Here is a 27651-nt window from a genome sequence, read left to right on the forward strand (position 1 = left end):
TACATACATGCACAGTTTCAGCTATAATTCCAATATTTAAAATTGTGTATTTCCATTGACCTATTTTTACATTAATATAAATCAAATACAACTACATTTTTATGATTTTCTTTTTAAAATAGGGTGCGCGATTTACAGCCACGTTGAACAAAAGCACTAAACTGAAACAGTTAGGCTACGTTCACACTGCAGGTCTTAATGCTCAATTCCGATTTTTTGATCAAATCCGATTTTTTTGTCTGCTTATTCACACTACAAATAAAATGCGACAGCAAACGCGCTCTAGTGTGAACGCTCAAAGCGGCCCGCATGCGCAAAACAAGACGTCACACACAACGCGCTCTGTATAGACCCAGAGCAAACAGTATTGTTTGACTGATGGCCCTTAATATAAAGACTTCAGACTTGACGTTTCCCAATTTTTGCTTTAAGTTATTTTGTTATTTACATAATACTGTAGATAACCTAATAATTATCCTTCTTGCTGTTTTAGAGGAGCGGTGCTTCAAAGGATAGCTGCAGATTTCTGACAGAATCTGCAGGTTATACAGTACAAATAAAATGTTCACGTTTCTCCAACGTTGTCTTCCCAGCAGTTTCACTGGATGGCCAGGAAGCGTTCACGATGTCTTCTCCGGCGCTGATAATTGGCGTCTGTCTTGTGTCAGTGACGTAAAAGACGGATTTAATGCGACATGACCGTTCAAACAGCAGTCACTTTCTAAAACATCAGATATGTATCGGATTCAGTACCACATACGAAAGTGACCCAGGTCGGATTTGAAAATATCGGATTTGTGCTGTTCACACTGTCATACCATGATCGGATATGGGTCGCATAGGGTCAAAAAAATTGGATTTGATGCGCTTTCGCCTGCAGTGTGAACGTAGCCTAAGTCTGTTACTGCAGCACACTGAATCTTCATGTTTTTGACATTTACATGTTTATAGTCTGGCATTAAATGAGGCGACTATACAGTGTAAAGATATAGATACATATCCAATTAATATCCCATGTAATAAGTAAGAGCAAATAATAATTGACTATATACTTGTAAACAGCACAAATTAGTGAAGCAAGCTCATTTAAGATGTCTTTGTGGATCTAGAGAAAGTGTATATAAGGATGCCAGGAATAGCAGAGAAGTATGTGAGGGTGGTGCGAGACATGAATGATAACAGAGTGGTGGGTGTGCAGTAGGAGTGACGGATGAGTTCAAGGTGGGAGTGGGATTACATGAGGGATGGACTCTGAGCCCCTTCTTGTTTGCAGTGGTGACAACTGGGCTGACAGATGAGTTCAGGCTGGAGTCTCTGTGGACTATGATGTTTGCAGATAACACTGTGATCCATGGAGAGAGTGTGGAGCAGGTGGAAGTACGCACAGGAGAGAAGAGGAATGAAATCAAGTAAAAGCAAGGCACAATACATGTGTGTGTGGAGAGGTGAACATTTACAGATATTGAAGGTGGATGAGTTTAAATACTTGGAGTCAACCACCTAAAGCAAAAGACAAGTGCACGAGAGGGGTGAAGAAGAGAATGCAGGCGTGGTGAATTGGGTGGAGACAAGTGTCAGGATAGCAGCAAGAGTGAATGAGAAAGTTTACAAGACGGTTGTGAGACCTGCTGCGATGTATGAACAGTGGCACTGACAAAAAGATGGACTCATGATGAAATGAATCCATCAAAGGGATGGCTCAGGTTCAGCACTTTGGATCTTTAGAGAAACAAGGTTGAGATGGTTTATACATGTGCAGAGGAGGGATAGTGGATATATTAGACAAAGGATGTTGAAGAGGAAAGCCCCAGAGAAGATTCATGGATGTAGTGAGGGAGGGCTGGTGTGACGGGAAGATGTCAGGGATATGGTGGCAGGTGAACTGCTGTGGCGACTCCTAAAGGTCGCAGCCCGAAGAAAACACATTTTAAGATAAGAGGACATAATAATAATATACTTTATTCATCCTAGAGGTGGGAAAGTTTAGCACAGCAAACATATGACATCGATTAAATGGGTTGGATGTGCTGTGGTTTAACATAACAGGCTGCTTAAATGCAGTAAAAGCAGCATAGCAAATATCGGGGACCAGTGAGAAGTGTGGCTGCCAGTAGTGTAGTAAACTGTGACAGGGCAGGGTTGAAATAACCTGTTACTATGACAATACAGATGTTTCTCTGCTCGGCAGATGTGTAGCACTGTATTACATGAGGTAACAAAGACTTCCCGCATCTGCCCTTGTTTACACCTTCCTTCTTAAAACTTTATTAACCACACACTGTGTACAGTTCCACACTTAAAGGTGGATTTCACCCGGTCTCCTCACGGCTCTGCGTTCACAATTGCCCCCCACCCCACCCCACCCCGGGTTATGGGCGGGGTCCTGACTGCTGTTTTCTTAGGTAGCCTGTTAAAATGCCCGAACTCAAAACACTTCTTTTTCCAAGATGGCGTCGATGAAGGACAGCGACACCGGCCTGTGGCTTCACAACAAACTAGGATCCACGGACGAGCTCTGGACGCCTCCGAGCATCGCTTCGCTCCTCACCGTGTCGGTTATCGACAACATACGGCTATGTTTTTCGAGCTTGTCGCCGCCGGTGAAGCTGAAACTCCTGCTCGGGATGCTGCACCTTCCGCGGAGGACCGTTGACGAGGTGGGTTAGCTCGGTGTTAGCCTGGAAGGTACGATAAGTTGTTACCTCGGATACACGGCTGAGAAACGAGCCGATAATTGCGCTAGATTTTAAAAAGCACTGAGGTCCCTGTGACGGTTTAGTGGCATATTTAAAAGCCTAACAATATTAATAAACCTTTCCAGCTAACATTATGCTACCATATTTATCCGAAGGCTAACTGAAGAAGCGGCAAACTCGTTATTTCCTCGACATGCTCCCCATTTTTTCTTTTTTTAAACCCCGGCTTCAATGCACGAAACACTTTTACCCTCTAACGACAGGATGCTCCCGAGCTGACTTTACCCCTGCGCACATTTGTCTTTCCAGCGGTTGTTTACCGGCTACAGCGAGCAACGCTAGCCTAGCGGTGCTCGCACGGACATTGTGGTGGGATGGGCGGCTGAGAGCTGGCGTTAGGCTGGAGGGCGGTACTAGCTCCCGGACCCACTGATCACCTGTTCCCCCCGCAGGAAACGATACACAGCCGTCATTTGTGTGGCTTATATAGCCAGACTGTTCAATAACAAATGCAAAATTATTAAGCTAATTATTAATGGGGTTTCTTAAAACAAGCATTCAAGTGTGTTGTTTAAGTGAAATTGGCGGCTAAGCTCAGGAGTAATTTCCCGTATGCAAACCACGGAAGCTCTTGGCTGTTTTAATGCAAATATTTATTTTAATTAAGTGGTTTTGAAGGAGAGCAGCAAGTGTGAAAGGGAAGGTTTACTAGATGGTAGCGAGTCTTGCTATGATGAATGTTTTGGAACAGTGGCTCTGACAAAAACAGACAAGACCGAGCTGAAAATGTTAATATTTAGATAGAAATGAAAAGAAATCAATTGAGTTCAAGGCTGAGATGGTTTGGACATGTGCAGAGGAGGGAGAGTGGATCTATTGGAGAAAGGATGTTGAAAATGGAGCTGCCAGACAGGAGGAAAAAGAAAACGCCTCAGAAGAGATTCATGGATGTAGTGAAGGAGGACATGTAGTAGGTGTGGAGGGAGAAAAGGCGATGCTTCATAGACACAGGGCCACCAAATATTAATATTTTGTAGTTAAATGCCTTCAGCTCTTTTTAACCACCATCCTGAGATAACGTTAGCTGAGCAAACTTGCATTAAATTGGTTCAACTGTTTGAGAGCAAGCTAATGGCTCAGTCACAGGAGTAAAAGTAGTAGAGCTACCTCCTTATAGCTTAAAAAGAATTGATGTCTGCCTGGTGATTGCATGCAACAGATTATAACTTGTGGTTGCTCACAGCTTGAGGATCTTGCACTTATGACCACTTTTGATCACAAGGAAATTGCACAAGTCCCCTGATAGGAGGCCACCTTTCTGCAGACAGTCACAATCGTGCTTGGACTGACTCCAGTCACTCTTAGAGACACTGATCAAGGCTTGCAAATAAGTGCTGTCTAGCTTATAAACACAGACAGATTGCCAACATGCTGCCATCAGTCTGAATGACTCTTCGTCAATGAGCGCAATGCTACTGGCTGCCAGCTATTTGTGGGATACAACTGATAATGAAAGTTTAAATTTGAGGAAAAATTGCTAAATCACAATATATTTTGACGCAATATTCACCATATTGAAAAATGATAAAAAATTATGATATTGCATCGTGGGGTGTCTGGTGATGCAGAGGGTTGGTGTGACAGAAGAGGATGTTAAGGCTAGGGTACATGACAATATAGCTCATGCTGCAAACAATATCTCTGTGGCATTGTCTGCTATGGCCATAAAAGGGGAGAAACTCATGGCGTGGTCCTCATGCCCCCCTGACCTCAACCCTATTGAGAACCTTGGAGCATACTCAAGGAAAAGATCTATGAACTCAAGTTCAATGGATGCAAGAACTGCGAAGGTTCTATGAAAGAAGGGATCCCATGTTAACATGTAACTTGGTTTGTTAAGATGTTTTTGATTGAAACGGCTTTTGATTTCAGTAATGCTGCATATTGAGCAAATGACCAATTTTCAGTTCTTTACAACCAATAAAAGATTTTGAACCTGCATAATCATTTGGAACGGTGCATTTTGAGTTTACTTTTGCAAAAACATAGTTATCATTGTGAGGTTGCTCTAATGTGTGATGACTTGAATAATACTGACTGTCATTTGCATCGACTATGGAGGAAAGTCAGTGACAAATGTCATTTGCAAAGTATTTTGGAACAGGGTTGATTTTGGCAACACTGAACCTATAAGTGCAGGGAGGTGGACAGACTCTATAGCCTTAACTCTGTCACGTGGATATTAACATGACTGCATTTAATGGTTGGTTGAAGCTGGCGTCCTCCTCGTGTTGCATGTTGGATGGCTTCCCTTTGATAAACATCACTGCACAAAATCAGGTTTCTTTGTATCCAGTTGTTAAAGTCTTGAAATCGCAGTTATGTGAATGTTTATTCATGCTGGATTTTCCAGAGATGGAGGAGGTGTGAATTTAAAAGATGGAAAAATGGAAGATACTCGGGGATAATAACTAGTATTCAGAATACTTTTATATTATTTCAGTCACACTCTGAGGGTTTGATTAAACTGGACTTTTTTGTCTGTACAGGAGTGATTATTTATCTTACAATTTGTAAAGTGTCGGGGTGGTGTGTGTCAGGTGTGAGCTTTTTTTAAAGGAAAAGTGTGTGTCTGAAAAGTTAAAGTGATTACACACACTCATATTCAAGCTGTCCGGGAGGATATGATGCAAGTTGTTTCTTCATGTAAGCAACCGGTGTTTTCTGAACCATGAGCGCAGACCAAAAATAGATTCACAGACTCGGTTGTGTGCTGTTAACCTGTGGAACTAATGCTAAAGTAACTACAGTGTCTGTAGGTTTCACTAACACCACCTTTCTTGCCAGATGAAGGAGGCCCTGTCGGAGATAATCCAGCTGGCTACGGTGGACTCAGAGCCCTGGGTGCTGATGGTTGCAGACATCCTCAAGTCCTTCCCAGAGACCGGCTCTCTGAATCTGGACTTGGAGGAGCAGAATCCAAATGTGCAGGATATTCTCGGAGAGCTCAGGGAGAAAGGTAGTTTTATATTCATTTGCATAATTTCCAGGTGAGCGCTGATGTCTTACACATTTAAATAAATGCAAGTGCATAGCTACAGTGTCTTTGCTTTAACTATATTCAGATGACTTGCGGAGCCATTCTGAGCCATGAAAACTACCCAGGTGGTTTCTGGTGTAGACGGATCTCATGTAGTACAGTGGTTTCCCCTCATGTTGTTTTATCTGTAAACTGGAAGGCAAGATGACCACAAGCAAGACTCAAAAGGTTTAAAGTGGAAGCACTTCTGCTGTTTTTTCCTGTCGCTGTATTTAGATTAGTGTTGATTGCAGAAACATAACTCCACGCTTTTATTTAAATTGTCATGTTTTGATATTTTACTTAAATATTTACTTCTATTTCATTTAAATTTAGTTCCTTAATTTTATATTAATTTTAAGTTTTTACTACTTGAGCTCTATTTAACTTATGCGAGCTGTCTTATATGTTGAATTCAATTTTTTTCAGCAGTAACAAAGGGATAAAGTATCTGTTAATGAAAAACACTCGTCAGCTCAGTGAGCAGAGTCGTGTTTTATATTGCTGACCAGCCACAGACAGAGGAGCACAGTGGTCAGTGCTGCAGTTAACATCCCCACCTTTCTCTTCCTCCTCAGTGAGCGAGTGCGAGGCGTCGGCCATGCTTCCTCTGGAGTGCCAGTACCTGAATAAAAGTGCATTGACTACTCTGGTGGGACCCCTCACACCTCCCGTCAAACATTTCCAGCTGAAGAGGAAGCCCAAGAGTGCAACCCTGAGAGCAGAGCTGCTGCAGAAATGTAAGTTCATTTAATAATGGCCAATACACACCACGTCCCACAGCTATGGGGGGGAGAGACCGTGGGGTGGGGTAAAAGATGTGCATTTGTGTTCGTTTTACTGTGCCTGCCAGATTGTGAGTGTCTGGTGTTCTTCAAAAATTGATTGTCCAACTTAACACGTTTTAAACCAATTTGTTTTATAGCTACAGAGACAGCCCAGCAGCTGAAGAAGACAGCCGGAGTGCCTTTTCATGCCAAAGGGAGAGGATTGGTCAAAAAGATTGACACCACAAGTAAGTAAAAAAAAAAAAAAAAGTCCTACTAAAAAAAGATTTAAATTATTTCACTGCATCCACGTTTGCATTACAGCTCCTCTCAAGGGGATTCCCAAAGCCCCATTCCGCAGCCCCACCACCCCCAGTATGTTCAGCCCTCCCAGTAACCGCACACCTATTGCTCCCGCACGGACGCCCCTGCGTAAGGAGCGGGGGGTCAAGGTAAGTCGTACCCAGTGTATCGTTTTTCTTACGGCTTTCATTCTTTCATCCTTGTTCTTCGCTTTCATTGAGCTCCTGCAGGATTGGAGTGACAGAGGGGTTTTTTTCTCCTATTGTTCAGCTGTTAGATATTTCAGAGCTGGATATGGTTGGAGCTGGAAGAGAAGCTAAGAGGAGGCGAAAGACTTTGGGTAAGTAAATTTACAGCCTTAGTTAGATTTTCTTGAGCAATAAAGTGTGACACTGTCGGTGCTTAACCTGTGCTTCTTTTTATGATATAGAAACCGAGGCTGGAGAGAAAGCAGCCAAAGAAGAAGCTGTGGTGGAAAACACCACACCCGACTACGCTGCTGGCCTCGTCTCCGCACAGGTATTTAACCCAACGTATATCTACTGTTCTCTGTCACACCAGCCCCCGTTTGCCTCTCTGCCACCGTAGGTTCACTCCTTTGTGTTGTTTCTCAGAAACTGGGGTCGCTGAACGAGAATCCTCTGCCGTCAACCAGCTACCTACCAGCCACACCCAGCATGGTTCCCTCCTCGTCTTACATTCCCAGCTCCGAGGCACAGCCAGGTTAGCCGCCTACCTCCCAGGGCTCAGCGCTTTCTCACTCAAACATATAAAGTAAAATTCCCTGCTCATGCGTTTCCTTCATGTCCTCCTCCTCCAAAGCCAATGCTGGTGGTTCGGGACGGGACACGCTGCAGGCGGCCCGTCAGCCAGAGGAGTCGGCGACAGCGACCACAGGTGCCAACGCCACCTTACCGGGCCAGTACAAGCAGAGACCGCCTATGTACAACGCAGGAACCACAGCAAACCCTGCAACTCCCACATCCCCCAGCACACCGGTATCCACCCCCGCCAGCAATGGACCACCAGCAGCTGCGACAGCCAGCCAGCCAGAGACCCCCACTCAGCCTCCCAGCACACCTCAGACCCCCACCCCGACAGCAGCCCCTACGCCACCACAGCCACAGCCCAAAAAGAACCTCTCACTTACGGTAAATAAACACCATTTCAAGACTTTCAAAGTCAGAGGATATTAAAACGTCAGCTAAATTATCTGTCCCCACTGTTTCCGACCGTCAGAGAGACCAGATGTACGCCGCCCAGGAGATGTTCAAGACCGCCAACAAGGTCACGAGGCCGGAGAAGGCCCTCATCCTGGGCTTCATGGCTGGATCCAGAGGTATGAGAGTTTTTAGCTGCTTGATGCAAATATAAAAAACAACAGCTTTTTCATAAATGCATATTACTTCCTCACATAGCCTGTATCCAAAAGTACAGATTATTTATCTAGTTTACCATTTTACCAGTTTTATTTCCTGTCAGACCCGTTTTCATTCACTTCACCCTTTTTTTTCCCCTTTTTTGCAAATTAGCTTTAACACAATGTGACTTTGGTCACTAGCAGATTGCTGCAGATGCATGTTTGGATGGAAGATGGAAACTTGTCTGCAAACTCTCAAAGTGCAGTAAAACTTGGAGATTGTGCACCTTTTTAAATAAAAGTTAAACCTGTTGTAGCAGTGAGGCACATCTTCTACTATGAATGTGTTTGAACAGTCTCAATTTCCAGTTTGCATTGAATTCACCCAGCACCTGCCAGCAACATTTTTCCCAACAAATGAAGGTCAATAAGGTCACTGACTGGTCTCAAGGCCTGTGTAAATCTGAATTCCCTGTAGTCATTCAGAGTTTCCCCACATTTGCTGCAGGATTTTACAGAATATGTTTCAGTTTAAATGCAGTTTTAACTACAGTAGATGTCCCTCATAATTTCTCAGCATTTATGCACATCTGACAAGGCAAAAACTTAACCAGCCTACCACTCTAACTCCACCCTTCCCTACCCCCCATCCATTCCCTGCAGAGAACCCATGCCCGGAGCAGGGGGACATCATCCAGATCAAGCTGAGCGAGCACACAGAGGTTTTGCCCAAAGCCGACGGCACTGGCAGCACCACCATGCTGGTAGACACAGTCTTCGAAATGAACTACTCCACAGGACAGTGGACCCGCCTCAAGAAATACAAACCCATCACCAACACCTCCTGAGGCGATGCGCTCGCTCAGGAATCCCCACTTCAGACGTGTTTACGCACAGTTACAAAGTATTTGCATACACATTTGGGCCAAATCGAGCACGGGGAGGGTGAAAGATTGTCAAGGAGAGAAAGGTTCTCCCTTTTGCTGCACCTCCAAAATGTGGGACTCTTTGAAGACTTGTTTTTTTGGGGGGTTGTTTCCCTTACCCTTTTATTGTTTTTATGTCACTTCCGATTTCTGAATGATGCTGTTGACAGGAGAGAGATACGAGTTATTCTCACGGCAGGCACCTTTGAACATTTGTACTGAGGTACAAGCATGTCACGTGTTTAGAAAGACGACGAGCCGTCTGTATTTTTCTGTGCAAATGTGACGTTTGCAGCTTATTCTTCTACATTTCAGAACCAAACCATGTTTTGTGATGACACAGAAATTAACGAAGACGGTCATTGTAAAGATGAGATGAAATAAAGAAAAATAACTAGTTCTTAATGCTGTCCACCTCTGTTTTGGAGCCTTCTGGTAGATGTTTAATAATTTTTCATCCTTTTATTCCAAAAGAAGGGAAGAAAATAAAATGACAGACTCCAGCAGGTGTCTCTTTCTTACTCACTTTGACCAGTGGGGGTTTATTATGTGTTTAACTTATATTACACCTTTAAACACATGCTTATTAAGATATCTCCAATGAGACGGTGTGTGTCTCCAGTGTGGTTTTGTTTCAACATTTAATCTGCGTCCTTCCTGTGTCTGACTTCCTGCCCTGCTCATGAGTACCTTGATGTGGCTTCAGTCAACAATAGTTAATTTACCAACACAGGGCAGAGATCTGCATTTGAAACAAGTATAGTTGTCTTTGTGTGTGGCATGAGCATTTCTCAAAGTCTTAGCACAGCATGAATTAGGCAGCATGTGTCCTTCCACCTGAAAACTCAGATCATAACCTGGACCTAAAAACACCTGCCAACCAGTCCAAGCTTAAAAGTGATGCTGGAGAAAGCCTGAGAGAGGAACTGACCACGACTTTAAACTGCTTCAGAATAGTGTGAATGCACTTTTTTTTTTTTTAAATATGTGAGCACAGGTCACCACATAGGGATCAATATCCCATAAGTGATCTAATACACCAAGAGAAAAATGTTTCTGTAAATCTTGTTGCAGTGAAATGAAAATATGAAATCCGTTCACTTTCATTGTTTTTAATTAACCAACTTAATTGTTTACTGATTGTGATTCATGTCTTGAACTTGACAGAGATACTGTATTAAAAGGCCAATTCCTGTCCTGAGCCTGATTCAGCTTCAGGTTTATTCATGTTAAAAGTGGGTTTTTTCCTCCCTGTTGCCAAGTTCTTAAACAGCTGTTAGCCAGTGTGTGTTGCACCCTTGCTAATAAATCGTAAGTAACGGACTAAATGACGAGAATTTCACCCAGAAAAATTTAAATCCTGTTTTATGGGATTGTCTATGTCAGTCATGTTGTTTAGTTAACTGCTGATCATTGTGCTCTGAATACAGTTATCCAGGTGGACGAGCTATTAAAAAAAATAAATTCAGCTGAAGTGTTGCCCATTGGTCCTTACACGTTTGGCCTTCTGGCCTGTGTGTTGCGCATAACAATCACCTTGAATTCTTCATTGGAATAAGTCAAACAGGGTTTTTAAAAGAAAAACAGCTGTAATATGAAACAATACTTTTTTTATTAATTAAAATGAGTTGCAACATAAAGCATGCGCCTCAGTCACTGCACTGATCTGCAACATTCATGTCATCATTAAATTAAGGCCGTTTTCCTCTACCGATGTCAGATAAGTATTCCTTCATAATCTCTATTCCACTGGTGCCTGCCATTCTGTTATTGGACCATCTAATGTCATCTCTGAAGCACTTTGGTTAACACTTTATTTCCAGTGTTTAATGCATGATCATGTCTAGCCCATACCTGATTGTCAGCTCTGTCCGTTTGCCTCTGTAGTTGCGGCACAAATCATTATTTAATGTATTCAGGAGACTTCTGCTCAGGTTCACGCTGAGTGTTTGCAGAGGTCCAATCAGTTAGAGCGACAGTAACAACCTGGGTGGCTGCGAGTGTGAACATAAACAATCAAAAATGACCTTTTGAAAGTCAAAACAGTAACAATGAGTCTGCACGTACATGAGTGAAGCAGGTGGAAAAACCAGGGAAGTCTAACAGTGCGAGGCTTGTCTACACAAACACCCTGTCCTATGTCATACAGTGAATGCTCAGAGAGAGCTGATAGCCTTTCAGTTTGTTAAAGCTCAGGTTCATGGCAGTCTGTGAAAAGAGTAGATGACAAAATCATGACTGAATTCTTATTAGTGCAAAATGTTTCCTACTAAAACATTCAAAGCAACGACTCTAGCTCTCTCTGTGTACTACATCAGGCAGTACCGCTACCTCAGCCAAACCACACCTGCTCTGCAGGCTTGGTGATGACTGCTACTGTGTGAGCGTGTGCTTTTAGTTTGCTCCGGGGTCCTTCCAGCCTCCGAACGTCTTCTCCAGGTGGAGGGCCACAGCGAGGGTCAGGTGGTCCTGCAGCTTCCCTGCAACGACCTGCACGCCCAGAGGCAGACCCTCCTCACCCACACCCAGAGGGCACTGAGTCACCGGCAACCCCAGCATGTTAATTATACCTGTGTATGGAGGGGGAAAAAAAAAAAAAAAAAAGAAAAAAAAAAGAAAAAATGTCTTAATACGTGGAATAAATCTTTTTAACAGCAATAATCCAGAAATAGCAACTTCGAAAATGACTGTCAGACATAAGATAAATCACAGACAGTTTCCAGGATGTAAAAAGGTTTTGAAGTCTCCCACAGTTTTTTTTCAACTGAGCTTTAACCTCCTAAGACCCGAACTCTTCCACGACATGCATTTTTAATTTCTCTTTGATATTTGGTCATATTGGGGCCCGATGAATGTAAAAACAAAGAATTACCAGATTTTTTTTTTTCAACCTTAGTTTTGTTTTTAAGAAAAATGAGAGCCACATGAGGAAATTCGTTTACAACTTTGATAGAACAGTAGCAGTATAATGTCCTCGTAAGTGGATATCAGGCCCATGTAGAGCAAAATTGAGTATTTTAGTCTAAATAACCCAAAATGTGATGTCGACATATGTGGACGCCAGGTCCTAGGAGGTTAAAGGTTATTTTGCAAAGTGATGTGACTGAAAAGCACAAAAGATAACCTGCACACAGACTGCAAGAGTCCAGGTGCAAATAACAAAACAAAACTGACCACCAAAGAGCTTTGTGTATTCCTCACTAGTACTGGTTTGGATCCTCTTGTGCCTTCAGACCTGCTTTAATTCTTCATGGCACAGATTCAACAAACATCACACAGCTGCTGCACATCCATGATGCGAGTCTCCCGTTCCAAAAAAAATGCAAAGTTGCTCTACTGGTGAGTAGAGGCCATGTGAGTACAGGGAACTCACTGTTACAGTCAAAAAACAAGTCTGAGAAGATCTGTGCTTTGTGACATGGTGCACTGTGGTCATAAAGGGACATGATCAGCAACAATACTCAGGCAGGCTGTGGGGTTTAAAATCAGCTGATACTGAGGGGCCCAAAGTTATTCAAATTACTGCCAACCCATCAATTTGAAGCAGCATTCTGCTTTGAGAGTGAAACATTTTCTCCCATTTTCAGACCTTTCTTTGTAAATGATTGTGTGGGAAAGTCCCAGCAGATCAGCGGTTTCTGGATTTTAATGTCTGTGATATTAATCGTGATGTTGCTGTGCAGATGTTGGCTGTTAAAATAAGATCAGGTGAGAAGTGGAACGCCACTGACCGGTGTATGAGAAGTCGAAGGGTCTTAGGAGCGGGTGGTGGTGTTTGGGGGCCACTTTGGGGTGAGAGGGGTAAAGGAAAACACCGTCAGCACCCAACAGCTCATCCACCTCCTTCTGCAGCTTCTCCTTCATCTGGATGATGGAGGACGGTGTTTTGGACATGCGAGTCATCTCGATCAGGCCCACAGCTGAAGACGTCGGTTCACAGAAACTTTAAATGCTATTTATTCATTTATTGCTTAATCATTTTTATATATAACAGTGTTTTGTTTTTAAATTGAGAGCTACTATTGAACACTTTGGAAGTCTGTATTGCAGCCTTTACCGATAGCAGCGAGGGTGTGGTCTGATCTTCCTATCATCCACTTCAGCAGCTCCCACAGAGGCCAAGCTGGTCGTCCTGGTTCTCCCATCAACTCAGCAAACATCTGAGGAGGCTGGGAGAAAACAAAACAAAAACAATTCAGTTCTTTTAAAGGTCATAGAAAGGACACAGACTGTATTACTTCTCCATGTTCTTTATTGCTTCCTCTCAAACATGGTTGCTATTTTCTGCTGACAGACTGTCCAAGTTGTCATCATTATCGTGCCAGTAACCTGCACCTGTGTGGCATCACTACACCAGGCTCAGGTTTAAAGTTAGTAATGATTTATTAGTCATTGAGCACCTGAAAACAGCAGAAGCCCACAGGCCACAAAAATGTTCCCGTCATGAAACCACTTCAGTCAAATATCACAAAAATGGATGTCAGGGGTAGAGAGTAGAGTAGAGTGGCTGTGTCACTAATCTTTTTTGAGTGACAGCTCTAAAATCTTTTTGGGATCCCTGCACTGCAGTGATGCCACTCTACTGCCCACTTTGTAAAGACGAGTACACTGGTCCCTCGTTTATTGCGGGAGTTACGTTCTAAAAATAACCCCCGATAGGTAAAATCCGCGAAGTAGCCAACTTTATTTTTTTACAATTATTATAAATGTTTTAAGTCTGTAAAACCCCTCACTACACACTTTATACACTTTTCTCAGACAGGCATGAACATTTTCACACTTTTCTCTCTTGTTTAAACACTAAGTTCAAACCTTCTAGAAAAATAAGTCCAGTATTATAGAATGAAACCAAACACACCTGTAGTTGCCTTTGACGGTGCAAAACGTTTTGTCGCCAGTGTTGTGTTTGTTGGGGAGAAAACTTACAAACATACAGTGCAGCACTTCAGAGTCACACTGCTAGCGATCGAAGATTTATGTAAATTTGACAAGCTGAACGCATTCTGCACTGTACAGGAGACACGACATGAGATTGGCTGACAATGGTCAACAGCCAATCAGGACACAGAACAATACGCAGTAAAACAAACAACAACAGCGAAACAGCGAAGCCACAAAAGGTGAACCGTGTTATAGCGAGGGACCACTGTATAACCCAACAGGTGGGTGTGAAATGATTCACGGGTCAAGGAAAGAAGAAAAATAGTACAGCCACATAAATTTTGGGTTTTGGTTGCGAAGTTCACCTCACTGGTTCTTATGGGATTCAAAATACAGACAAGATACAAATCTGATCTGAGAAAAAGTGCAGAAACAACAAAGACTGGAAACCAGTGTTTCAATACTTAACTCCTATACTGGGCATTTTGATTTAGCTCTCTTTAACTTGGTACATTTAGATGCCTGAATGATATAGATTTGGTTTAAAGAATACCTAGTTTACCCATATTTTTGTTCTTGGACTCTACCACAACCCTTTTATGCTACAGTACTTGGAGACCAGAGCAAAACAGAAATTACTGCAACCATGTCCACTGAAGTTGCAGTGTTGCCTTTGAAAGTGTTGCTTCAAAGACTGGGACTGGGTTTGTGATCACTCATCAGCTGGTGTCTTCAATTCAATCTGTGTAGCAATATGTCAACTAACTGATAAATCAGAAGGAATTGCAAATCTGTTCCTCTCTAAATACAAACAAGTACCTCCATTGATATTTGATGTAGTTGATACAGGACGGTGATTTAACTTCAATACAGCAACCTTGCTTTTATATAAGAATAAAACTAGAATACAACCAACTGAGTTGAGTCTCATATTACAAAGAGACGGATTAAAGACGAGGCTCAACCTCTGGATGATCAGATGATCGCTGGAACTACATGCAATCAATCACTGAATGCTCTTATACTGTGCCTGAGAAGACCACATAAGGACATCCCCTTACATCACACAGAGCCAATAGTAGGAAAAGAATAAACTCCATGGCCATGTTCAGTATGAGCATCCAGCACTGTGACAGTATAAGACATAAAATAAGGAAAAGCATAGTAAGTTCACTTTAAATCAAACTGGTGATCTGCATTAAAGTAGAAAGTAGCAGTAAACTGACTGTGACTAACTCACAGCCTGGTAACAGAAACGTTTCAGATTAGCTGAAGAGAACTGCGTGGATGTAACTATGTGGGCACATAAATCTCTTCCCAAGCACATAACTCTGAGTTAGAAACAAAAACTGATCACATTGTAAAGCTTTACATATTAATGAGGAGACTTGGTTTAATGCGAGGCGTCTGCAGGAAATCTAGATGCGGGTATTGTCCTCTGAAGTGGCAGAAACATTACTGTGTGTGTGTGTGTGTGTGTGTGTGTGTCGTGCACAGGCAGCTAAACAGATTAGGCGACCATTTCTGGGCAGCAGACTACAATAGGTGCTGTGACTAAGACTCAGCCTGCTTTCTCTCTTAGTGAGACGTGCCTTATTAGCTGGAAAGTCCTGGCAACAGCAAGAAACCAATGCCTGTTTCTCTCCCTTGTCTTCATCATTCACCCGCTGACTCTTTGTCTGCTGTAAAGTTAATGTTCTGGACCTACTTTGCCCTCCTTGTCAGGAAGGACCATGTAGGTGTCCCAGATCTGAAAGCTGTAGCGGAGCTCAGGGAAATGCACTTCTTGGACTTTCACTCCGAGGTCCGCCTCCAGGCGCTCAGCTACCTGTGGAAGACCACACGAGGATTTAAAGTGTAAAACAATTCCTCCTAAGTGTGTAGGAGTTCTGCAATAGACAGGGAAAAAAACCAAAAAAACAACGCACCTTTCTCTGAATGTCTACGAGCTCTTTGCTGACGGGGGTTGTGAGAGGAGAGCCGCCGTCATGAGGGATGGTGAAGAACCGCAGCTTCTTTAAGTCGACCTTTGTGTTTAAGGACAACCTGTGAGCACAAGTGGAAACAATCAACAGCACTGCTGAACTACTGTAGCTAACAAACACAGTTGGGGTTTGGTTGTGTTGAGTCAGAATCTTCTGTGACAGAAATCTATACAATTCCTTGTAATTTTGGACCATTTGATAAACAAATGTGTCCATTATGCTAATGTAAATGAAACCTCGAGATCAAGTGCTGACGTTATTACAGCCCTGGTAAAACCCTGTTCGCAGGCTACCCAAAATACCTCTCTGTAGTTAAATGCCTGTATTAAGTCTCTGTGAAGGTTCTTAGTCATCCAGGTCATCGTAGTCTAAGGAGCTTGCAAAGAAAAGCGTCTGGACTTCTTTAAGTTGCTTGAAGACGTTTCACCTCTCATCCGAGAAGCTTCTTCAGTTCTAAGGTCAAATGGTGGAGAGTCCCAGATTTAAACCCAGTGGGAGTGACCCCCCACAGAGGGACAAAAGGACCCCTGATGATCCTCTAATCACCTGACCCAAGGTGTGAAAACGGGTGTGGGTCCCAATCAGCCAGAGTTTTGGGTTCCTGAGGTCAGATGGCCCAGGATGTGAGTGGGCGTTAAGGCGTCTGGGAAGGGATCTCAAAAACTGGATTATAGATGGCAGAGAGTTGGTGTCGTAAACCCCGCCTCTGTTCAAAGATGGTCACTCACAGTGGACATAGATGGCTTCTTTCACTCCTCTTTCAAACCATCTGTCCTCTCTGTCCAAAATGTGAACACTGGCATCCTCCAAAGAGTGTCCTTTATCCTTAAGATGCAGATGGACTGCTGAGTCTTGTCCTGTGGAGGTGGCTCTTCTGTGTTGTGCCATGCGCTTGTGAAGTTTGGTCTCTCCAATGTAGAGGTCTGAGCATTCCTCGCTGCACTGTACAGCATACACCACATTGTTAAGTTTGTGTTTTGGCGTTTTGTCTTTCGGGTGAACCAGTTTTTGTCTGAGCGTGTTGCTGGGTCTGAAATACACTGGGATGTCATGCTTGGAGAAAACTCTCCTGAGTTTCTCTGATACACCGGCTACATAGGGGATGACAATGTTGTTGCGTCTGTCCTTCTTATCCTCCCTCGCTGGTGTCTGGTCTTCTTTTCTGTGCCTCTTTGCTGACTTTAAGAACGCCCATTTAGGATAGCCGCACGTTTTGAGTGCTTCCTTTACATGTGTGTGTTCCTTCTTTTTTTCCTTCAGGCTTAGAGGGAACATGTTCTGCCCGGTGGTGTAGGGTCCTAATTACTCCAAGTTTGTGTTCCAGAGGGTGATGGGAGTCAAAGAGGAGGTACTGAGCTGTGTGTGTGGGCTTCCGGTAAACTTCGATGTTGAGGTTGCCGTTCTCTTCAATGTGCACAGCGCAGTCCAGGAAAGGCAAACAGTTGTCCTTTGTGTCTTCCCTGGTGAACTTGATGTTTTTATCCACGGCGTTAATGTGCGCAGTGAAGGATTCCACTTCTTGTGTCTTGATTTTGACCCAGGTGTCGTCCACATATCTGTACCAGTGGCTGGGTACTCTTCCTTTGAAAGAGCCAAGAGCCTTCCTTTCCACTTCCTCCATGTAAAGGTTGGCTACAATAGGTGACACGGGGGAGCCCATGGCACAGCCATGTTTTTGTCTGTAGAAGCCTTCGTTGTATTTGAAATATGTAGTGGTGAGGCAGAGGTCTAACAGTGTGCAGGTCTGATCAGGTGTGAAGTTGGTCCTGTCCTCCAAGGAGCTGTCTTCTTGTAGTCGTTTTCTGACAGTCTCCACGGCCTCCGTGGTGGGTATGCAAGTGAAGAGAGAGACTACATCAAAGGACACCATGGTTTCATCTGGATCCAGGGTAAGTTTCTGGACCTTGTCGGTGAAGTCGGTGGAGTTCTTGATGTGGTGTGGGGTGTTCCCCACGAGAGGAGCAAGGATGGTAGCAAGGTGTTTAGCAATGTTATAAGTGGCTGAGTTTATGCTACCGACTATGGGTCTGAGTGGGACAGCTTCCTTGTGGATTTTAGGAAGTCCGTAGATGCAGGGTATGGCATCCCCTGGGTAAAGGCGGTCAATGATTTTGTCCTTTTCAAAGTCTTGAAGGCAAGCTATAACTTTCTTTTTGTAGCTGCTTGTGGGGTCTCGCTTTAAGGCTTCGTAGGTATTGTTGTCCCTGAGGAGAGTAGTGATCTTTGTATGGTAATCTGTAGTGTTTAGGACCACGGTGCATCTTCCCTTATCAGCTGGTAAAACAGTGATGTTGTGGTCTTTGCTCAGGGAAGCGACGGCCTTCTTTTCCTGTATTGTGAGGTTGGACGGAGGGACTTTGGCACTGGAGAGCGTGGCTGAGACTTTCATCCTGATTTGCTCTGCTTCTGTCTGTGATAATTTATTAATCCGTATGGCTGTTTCTGTGGCTGTGATGAGGTCCACTATGGGCAACTGTTGCGGAGAAATGGCAAAATTGAGTCCTTTGGCTAATACTCTCTTTTCAGGTTCAGTGAGATGAAAAGTTCTTCACCCATTTCTCCTGACTGTCCTCAGGTGTGTTTTCTTCTCCGAGTTGTGTAGGTTCAGAATGAGGAGTGTTTTAGAAAGCAAGGTGTGAAATTTCCTGCGTTGTCTTTCTTTTCCTTTAGAGTGTTGGGCCTGCTGAGCCTTGTCCACAAACTTGTAAACCTCTAAGATTGGAGAGCGTAGAAGGGACTCTCCACCATTTGACCTTAGAACTGAAGAAGCTTCTTGGATGAGAGGTGAAACGTCTTCAAGCAACTTAAAGAAGTCCAGACGCTTTTCTTTGCAAGCTCCTTTGACCTGTATTATGTCTGGCATCTCCTGCGTTTGGCTGCACAAAAACAAAGAAAACCTCAATATTCTTTAAATTACATCAAAATTATTCATAGTTACTGAGTTGTTTTATTTTAGGTTGTTTTCACAACAGGTGAGCCAAACTCAGAATTTTTAATAGCGAAAAGAAAATAATAAAAATCATAACAGTGACATCAAGTTGCTTTATATTGTAGGGTAAAAAGTAAAGGGGTTGGTTCTTATGTAGCAGGTTTCTAGTGGAGCACTCAAAGCACTTTATACAAGATGCATTATTCACTCATTCACACGTAATCATACAAGCACTTTTTTAAAGTGCTGTCTATTTCTAACATTCACACTCCAATGGACGCATCGATGAGCAACTTGGGGTTCAGTATCTTGCCCAAGAATACTTTGCATGCACACTAGAACAGCCAGGGATCAAACCACCACCGTTCCACTTAGTGGATGACCTGCCTCATCTCCTGAGCTGCAGCCACTCCCTAAGCCTTAAATATTGGAAAGATACAAGAATAAGGAATTGAATATATTAGAAAGAAACCCTGACAATCACAAAACCCCATATGAGGAAGCAATTTGAGGCAGTGGGAAGGAAAATCTCCCTTTTAACAAGATATGGTTGGGGGGTGATGGGGACGAAGAAGACAAAAGACATGATGTAGTTAGTTTATCATCGTGGCCAAAATATTACATTTAAGCCAACATCCAAAATCCTCTTATGTGCGAGCAATCGTCAGTCACATAAAATGTAAGAAGTTTAGGAGAGTATAAAATGTTACTGCGTGTGGATCATTATCACATCCATGAAGCACTAAAAAAAAAAAAAAAAAAAAAAAAAAAAAATTAGCACTGAGATAGCTGGATGCATTTTATTGTGCAGATTAGGGATATGAAACATCTGCTATCAATTTATCAATGTGGGTGTGTCCAGTTAGCCATAATTTGATCACACGCACACACACTTTGCTTTAGAAGGTCTCCAGCCTCTTCTAAGTAAGCCCCAGTTCTTACCTTGGCACCATAAGAACTGTATTTGTGCATGAACACAGATTGCACACTGTGTCACTTATACATGTAGATAAACTAATACAAATAAATAAAAGAATTAACACATTAGCCCCGAATTACACTCAGATGAAGCAACAGCAGCAGGGCCTTACATGTCAACTCTGGGTCCGGCCATGATCTTGAGCATAGGCAGAAGGTCTTCAGCGTAGCGACACATGGGACCAGAGCTGAGGTACTCCTCCTGCCTGCCAGAGGAAGGAGGGTACTGATTCTCACACGACACGACACCTAAAGGAAAAAGTATTTTTTCCTCTATTAGTCAGCCTTACAAACAATCTGTAAGCAAAACGCTGTCATACATGAAGATTTCAATCTGGTGCAGTGGGTAGCAGCTGCTCCTTCAAAGTTTCTGTCCACCTGATGAATGTAAAACCCAAGGCTTTGTTTCAGTCACAGCTTGTTTGCGAAGAGGGCCCAGATAACAACTAGCGTAGAAAGCTTTAATGCACATTTTAACAGCGCTGAACAGAAATCTCCTGAGACAAACCTGCCTGTTTAGCTCCTAAATGCTCCACTGTGTCCTCAGCTGGGCTTTAACTGCCACTGTGCTATGCGAGCAGTTAGCTGTAAAGTTGTGGGCAAAGCTGAAAAAGAAGCAGAGGGGAGCTGCAGGCACACATGATAATCCTCTGGAGGTTCATGTCTATGAGTGATCCCTGTCACATATTTTTCCTCATTAACTGCTACTAACCCCCCCCCCCCCAAAAAAAAACAAAACAAAAACAGAGCTACAACATTAGCTTATGTGGGGTTATCAGACTCACAGCCAGTGTCTTTTACCTGGAGTAGTTTTATGGCCAAATATTCCATTGAAGAAACAGGGCATACGAATGCTGCCGCCGATGTCTGAGCCCACACCGATGACTGAACCTGCCGCTCCCAGTATGCTGCCCTCTCCCCCTGAGCCCAGAGGAACAGGCGATAAACAGTGAGAGAGCAGAGATAAGTCAGTGGAAGTGGACTTTATCTGGACCATTATTGTCAATAAAAGTCCTCACAGAGTCAACAAAGTACGTTTACCTGCAGATACGAACATTTTTGTTTTTGAGGAAAAAAATGGCAACATAAAATGTATTTGTTCATTAAATGTATGAAATAAGCAGCGTTACTATTATAAAAATAAAGCAACTCGACTAACGATGGTTTGGTTGCAGATTTTACGCTTAAAATTGCCTTAAAAAAATAAAAAATAAAAAAAAGCAGCTCACAGAGGTTTAGTGTAGTCTTCACACACAAAGACAGAAAGAGACATCACAAGGTTTTTAGATTTTGTACAGCTCTGCATACAAGACATCATTGAACATTTTCCACATAAAATAGCATTCAACCAGACCTGAAAGCAGGGAAAGGTAAAAATAAATAAAAGCACCACAGCCAGAGCCTCAGTAATATGATTAAAACCAGGACGACTCCTGGCAACAAAAACAGACGCAAAAAAAAAAATAAAAAAAATTCAACTTTGTCTCAACACCGGCTGCTAACCTGAGCTTCCTCCCGGTATCCTCTCCAGGTCATACGGGTTGTTGGTGATGCCATAGATGTGGTTGTGCGATTCATACCACATGCAGAGCTCGCTTGTGTTGGTGACACCCAGCGGGATGGCACCCGCTCTCTTCAGCAGGGCCACAGGTGGAGCGTCGACTGTGGCCACGATCCCTCGCCTGGAGACCAAGCCTGTAGTGAAGGGCATGCCTGCAGAAGGGAGACGTGTCACATGTGCAGAGTGGATTTGCAGTGACTAACTAGAACTAAAGACTAACAGCTCTGCTTTTCCCTCAGCATCATTTTTAACTGACGGAAAACATTTCTGACTTCTAGTTTTCTCCTTCAGTGAACAGCAAGTCAAAAACCAGAACTGAAGTTTGAAAACTAACTACCACAGTAAAACCTTCTAAGAGGATTTACAGCGCTTAAATGCATACTTGCATACATACAGTCCAAAGTGCATGTGTGGACTGAGACATGTTAACAGTATCAAATACTGAGTAAAACTGAGGTCACCTGATGCAGGTAACCACAGTAAAGTGTCAAGTTTCACGCAGCTGACGGGAGATTAAATTTCTGGAAGTTACCCTGGAGGGCATAAGACTCTTTCACAGAAAGTGGGACTCCTAATAAAGGCAGCCGGTCCTCCAGCACTTCCTCTCCTCCAGTCTCCTCCTCAATCAGCTTATCGACCTGAGCCGCCTCCTGGAGGGCAGCAGCAAACCTGGACAGACAGAAATGCAGTTTACGTTTACTGACAAATTTAGAGGGAAAAGATTTTGACCTGATGCTAGTAAAATGTCAAATTACAGCAGTGCAAACTGTGCATTGTATTGTCACTATAATTACATGTTTTCATTTGCTGAGAAAACTTCAGCACTTAAATCTTTTTTATATTTTCCTCACACTACCTTTGCACATTTACCCACAGCAAACGTGATGTGACAGAACAGACACACATCAGGCACTGCTAAGGTTAAACACCATGTTTTTATCCCAATAGTCTGATGGCATTCTTCAAGGCTGATATATTGATACATCTTCATTTTTAGTTTCATTTCTGAGTTAAAGAAAAAAAAAGCCTCACATCATCATACCCTGTGCTGGGCCAGGAAAATGTTTCTGTCTTCCTGTCAACAAAATAATCAATAACTGCAGCTCAAGAGCACACTATCAGACATCAGGGAAATAGAGATGATCGTTTCTTGCCTGTCTTTCACAACAGCATTCACAAAAGGGTTAACTTCCTGGATCCTGTCAATGTAAGCCTGCACCACCTCTACGCTGGACACCTGCAGGGACATAACATTTAGACCACGTAAGGACATGTTATGGTTCATTGCAGAAAGAATGTCACAGAACAGGAAAACAAGTCAAACTGAGGGTGAAACTTGAATATGATTTGTCCTAAAGAAAAAAAAAAATTAAAAAAGGAAATAAAGTTTTGACTTCAGTGTCTTTAGGGTGGATTATAAAAGCTGCTTCAGCTTCTCTACAGCTGCAAGCCGCTTTGCAACCCACAGTTCCTCCTTTCAAGTTGTTTCTGCTACGTCTCCTGTCACTGATGCCTGCTGCTCTTCCAGGATCACAGACGCTATTTAAAAAAAAAAAAAAAAAAAGGAGGAAAGCTACAGTGATGTGTCATTGAAGTCTGTAGCTGAGCACTTAATATCAACATGTTTTTTATGAGTGAGCAGTGGATGTGCCAGTGACACTCCACACTTATTGGCTAACAATTTTGATTGACAAGCTGTTAGCATTACCAGGGTAATCCTTTCCTACTCTTACAATAACCATAAACTAAAAAATGGATTTTATGTTTTGTTTTACTGAAACTAGGGCTGCTCAAATAATCGAATTTTAATCACGATTACGATCTGGGCTTTCAACGATCATTAAAAATGACTGAGCCGATTATTAGCCCCTCCCTCATGCTTTACTCTCGCGCTGCTCCATGGGGCAAATCCAGCGCACCTCTCTGCAATTCGAACACGCGTCACAACAATTAAGAGCAGCGGTCCCCAACCCCTGGGCCTTGGACCGGTACCGGTCCGTGAGTCGTTTGGTACCGGGCCGCGAGAGTTGAGGCTCAGGTGTGAAATGTATGGTTTTCAGGGTTTTTAAATCGGTTTTCAGCATTATTTTGTTATCGTTTTGATTGTTAACTCGGTTTTCCTGGGTCTTTTCACGTGTGCTATGAATAAATCTTCTTTTTTTTCGGTACCGGTACTAGTTTTTTTTTTTTTTGTTGCATTTATCCGCGACACCTTAAAGGCCGGTCCGTGAAAATATTGTCGGGCATAAACCGGTCCGTGGCGCAAAAAAGGTTGGGGACCGCTGATTAAGAGGACCCGAGGGAAGCTCGGAAAGCTAAGCAGAAGTTATTTGGAGAGTGACTGCCATTGGTTGAAAAGAGAGGTAAAAAAAACTTCAGTGGTGTTGCACACTATTTTATATTATTTTTTAAAGTTATTGTTAACCCTTTAAAGCCGGTCAGAGCAGCACGCTCCGTTTTGCGTAACTATTTTTAAATCCCTGTAGAACCTGAACCGTGTAAGCTAGCGCAATAATTTTTTTTGCATATGAAACCGGAGGAGTTGTACTTACATCTGATGCCATCAGCTTGTCCTCGGTCACGGTTTCCTTCCACAAATAGCTTTGCAAAAATTGCATAAAAAGCGCTTGCAGCAACAAAAACATAATATTCCAGAAACACGCTTTGCCGATCTGATCAGCTGTTTGTAACACTTCCCACAGTGAAACAGACGTCAGCGCGAACTATCGCATGTCCACCATTTCCTGCCCGAAACCGGAAGTGACGTCATTTTTGCGGAAAATGTAGTTTTTTTACTTGTAGGCCTTAAAAGCCTATACTGGTGTTTTTATAAGTCATGTTTACTTTTCTGAATAGTTTCTGAGATGCTTAGAACTCGAATTGCACTGCTGGAAATAGTTTATTTTGATGCACATGCTGTTTTCTTTGCAAATTTGCATCATAGGATTGTTTTTTCGTTTTTCCTGCAGTATATAAAAATTGGTGTATCTCAAAAATAAAACTATGAAGACACTCAAAATAAATTTCCTGTTGTTTTAAACTATTTTTTGCAACTTTTTTTGTATTTAAAATTTTGAGGGATAAACCTCTTAAATTTCTCTAAGTAGAAATATATGTAAAAAAAAACAAAAATGATTTTCAATTTTTTTGTAGTTTATTGCACTTTTTTGTAATTAATGTAGTTACTATGGACTTAATGCATACATATTATTAAAATGGGCTATAACAGTTGTATAGCAACTTGAAATGCTCCCACAAATGGCACTACAACATGTAAAAAAAAAATAATATAAGCTCTGGCGGACTTTGTTCTATAGTAGGTCTTAAAGGGTTAAATAAATATCGTCAAATAATCGAGATCTCAATTTCAGTGAAAATAATCGTGATTATCATTTTTGCCATAATCGAGCAGCCCTAACTGAAACTAGTAACTGAGACCAAAGGAAATTATCAGGAAATAAGGAGTTTACAGAAGTGACCTCTGTAAACGTTGTCAGGCCAGAAGTTTTCTGTAATCAGTGGAATCGCCCTCTGCTGGTCATTAGGAAGAATGCAGGTTTAAGGCATTAGCTTCATTTTTCCTGGCCAAAAGTTACATCCATCTTTTATACAGGTTATGTCCAAAACAGGGCCCTACCACCAAACCTCAAGCCTTCTGTTTGATATAGTTATCCAGAGTGAATTAGATTACAATAAGATACTGTAATCTAAAAACAAAGGGGCCCTGTACAGGAAAGGTCATTCAGTAACAGCCTGTTTTTTCCCCCACCCCTCAGTAGACTTGGTGATTTCAGTGTCAGCTTTTATGCTACTGTGCGGTGGAGCAGCTGATGCAAATAGACTCAATGAGCTCATCGGGGATGATGATTCAGTCCTGGATACAGAGGAAAGCACTTAGTACTGTGGATGATGCCTCTCATCCCCTGCACACCACACTGGAGTCATACTAAAAGTATATATGTGCGCGAAAGGTGCGCGTTTCTCAAGGTGTGACCAATGAAACTGTCATTGTAAAGAGGTTTAAAGACACGTTTAATTCCCGATATCTTAATATAAGACAAAAAAGTGCAAATAACCATACATCTCAGTTTTTCTACATTATAAAGAAATGGTGCTGTAGTAAGCAGTCTTTGGGCTCAAATTATAAGAGATTACTTCTAGTAAAGTTCTAGTAGGTCATTGCCCAGACCATCGTTTAATTATAACACTGAAGATTTTTTTATTTTTTTATTTACTCAGAACAATTATGTGAAAAAACATCTTTTGTTAAATGTTTTATATTACTTAATTACTTTGGTATAATGTCACAGAAGCTGTTATCTGTTAAAAATACAAAATGCATGCCCCTCCCATTCCAGAGCCATGCAGTGCGTGGCCAGATTGGAGTCTTTGCCTGACCAATTCTGGCCCCAGATCCTTATGTTTGACACCCCAGCTCTAAGGTGGATACAAGTTTAAAATTAAAAATGAACAGTCTTATTTGGGTTTTTTTGTTTGTTTGTTTTATAAATCATTGAAAACTCTCTCTCCTCTCAGGGCCCGCAGCTCACAGCAGCTTCACGGCCCAAATGGGTGTCCCGCGCCCACACTTTGGGAACCCCTGCTTCCTGCACTATTGTAGTTTTCTTTTCTTTTTTTTTTAATGTTATCACTGAGCAGTCTTTCCTAAAGATGTTACTTTCTTTTATCTCATCCCATCTCGGAATGTCTGTCCAAAAGCTGTTAAAACATTTGTGAGTAACTCATTAATCAGCATTTACCGCTCCAGCGCCACATGAAAGCAGCACCTGCACATGCGCCATGTGTGCGTTCCAATAAAACCTAGCAACAAGTACACGATTTGTTCACCTCCAAGTTCCACACATCTGTCTGGAGCAAAGCACAGCCCGACAAAAGGCTGCTCCCATTCTGGCTGTACAGGCAGCACAGGTGTGTTGTTATTCCACAGGTGTTACTGTCTTACTGTGGGCGTGGAGACTTGGGAGCAGAAAGCAAGCGTTGGGAAACCGTCCCTGAGGAGCGGACCAAGGTGCTTCAGCTCCAGTGATTGTAAATAGAAATAAGAATGGAAATAGAAGCTAAAGAGGGGATGTAAGAAACATGACAACCCATGACCTCCAGATTTAACACCGGCTTATGTGAGTCTAAATCAAACTGACATGAAGATGGTTAAATCTACTCGCTTGGAGCAAGTGTTAAACAAACACACACCCCTCTCCTCCTCCAGCCGGGAGGTCTGACCGGGTACACACCTCTTTTCGCCGGATCTTCTTGGCGAGCTGCGTCGCCGACATAAGCAGCAGCGGGTTTCTGACGGGCGGGAGCTTCTTCCCGGACAGAGCAGGTCTCCGAGGGGAGAAGAAGCGAAAAACGATGACGAGGACCTCCGTGACCGCCTTCAACAGCCATACCTGAGCTCTTTCCAGCCGGCTCAGAGCCATGTTTCAAGCGCGTGAGAGGACGGAAGATCACCGGCTGGTCGACCGCAGTCAGAACACTTCCTAGCTTACAGCAGCCGATCTTTTTATATACATCCGCGAGACAAGTTAGCGACAGTTAGGTCGCCACCGGAAATGAAGCGGTTGCTTTCAAAACAAAATCATGACCTCATTTTAAAGGGCCAAAATACTCCAGTACTAAAGTCAGTTTTTGGAATTTACTCAGATTTCCATCTTATGCTGCTTAATACAATATTCCACTACTTTCCAAACAGTAAAGAGAAAAATGCATAATATTTCCTTCTGCTTCAGTTAGTGCTTAGTAGTTACTTTCCTGCTTGATCAAATAAGTAGTTTATGTACCTCAAGTACGACTATTCATTGGAGAGTTTTATTAGTCATTCACACTTATTTGGTGATACTTTTTGAAAACAAAACATTCATTTTTAATATATTGTTATAAAACAATATTACAAGTGTTTTCATTTTTTTAAATTCTGCACAGTGCATGTTGTTATTGACTTTTCATCACTTGTACACTGTTATTTCAGTAGAACTGTGATGTAATTATTTAACTGATAGCTTTTTACTACTGACAGTTGTCTGCATATCAGTTTTTACTTCTATTAATATTTTTTTTTAATTACCTTTTTTGTTAAACCATAATGGCGTTATTAACTAACTAGGTTAACCAAATTTTCCAGGAGCTTTTAACTGTATCTCATCATCTGCATCAGCAAACAGCATT

At 42.5% G+C, this 27651-nt stretch overlaps 2 protein-coding genes across 2 annotated transcripts; one reads left to right on the forward strand and one right to left on the reverse strand.

The window, feature by feature from the left end:
• The first annotated feature begins 2391 nt into the window (after positions 1-2391).
• On the forward strand, positions 2392-9536 carry nelfa (negative elongation factor complex member A). Its single transcript, XM_026162288.1, has 11 exons — positions 2392-2657; positions 5544-5715; positions 6354-6515; positions 6701-6790; positions 6867-6994; positions 7116-7185; positions 7276-7364; positions 7460-7568; positions 7668-7996; positions 8085-8184; positions 8869-9536. Exons 1-11 carry the CDS (start codon positions 2448-2450, stop codon positions 9051-9053), a joined length of 1644 nt encoding a protein of 547 aa, XP_026018073.1. The 5' UTR covers positions 2392-2447; the 3' UTR covers positions 9054-9536.
• Positions 9537-10721: 1185 nt separating this feature from the next.
• Positions 10722-27000, reverse strand: faah2b (fatty acid amide hydrolase 2b). Its single transcript, XM_026162290.1, has 11 exons — positions 26718-27000; positions 22620-22702; positions 21998-22134; positions 21408-21617; positions 20706-20825; positions 20018-20153; positions 15941-16058; positions 15721-15840; positions 13189-13300; positions 12863-13051; positions 10722-11701 (listed from the first exon to the last, which is right to left on the reverse strand). The coding sequence occupies exons 1-11, from the start codon at positions 26904-26906 to the stop codon at positions 11526-11528; spliced, it is 1590 nt and encodes a 529-aa protein (XP_026018075.1). The 5' UTR covers positions 26907-27000; the 3' UTR covers positions 10722-11525.
• Between the last annotated feature and the right edge of the window lie 651 nt (positions 27001-27651).

The sequence above is a fragment of the Astatotilapia calliptera genome, chromosome 3 (assembly GCF_900246225.1).
Source record: "Astatotilapia calliptera chromosome 3, fAstCal1.2, whole genome shotgun sequence".
Taxonomy (NCBI): Eukaryota; Metazoa; Chordata; class Actinopteri; order Cichliformes; family Cichlidae; genus Astatotilapia; species Astatotilapia calliptera.

Coding starts and splice junctions, on each gene's coding strand:
- nelfa (XM_026162288.1), top strand. CDS start 2,448: ATGGCGTCGATGAAGGACAGCGACACCGGCCTGTGGCTTCACAACAAA. Junction 7,997..8,084: donor AAAAGAACCTCTCACTTACG/GTAAATAAACAC, acceptor TCCGACCGTCAG/AGAGACCAGATGTACGCCGC. Junction 8,185..8,868: donor CTTCATGGCTGGATCCAGAG/GTATGAGAGTTT, acceptor CATTCCCTGCAG/AGAACCCATGCCCGGAGCAG.
- faah2b (XM_026162290.1), bottom strand. CDS start 26,906: ATGGCTCTGAGCCGGCTGGAAAGAGCTCAGGTATGGCTGTTGAAGGCG. Junction 22,135..22,619: donor AATGCTGTTGTGAAAGACAG/GCAAGAAACGAT, acceptor CTGTCTGTCCAG/GTTTGCTGCTGCCCTCCAGG. Junction 21,618..21,997: donor AGAGTCTTATGCCCTCCAGG/GTAACTTCCAGA, acceptor TCCCTTCTGCAG/GCATGCCCTTCACTACAGGC.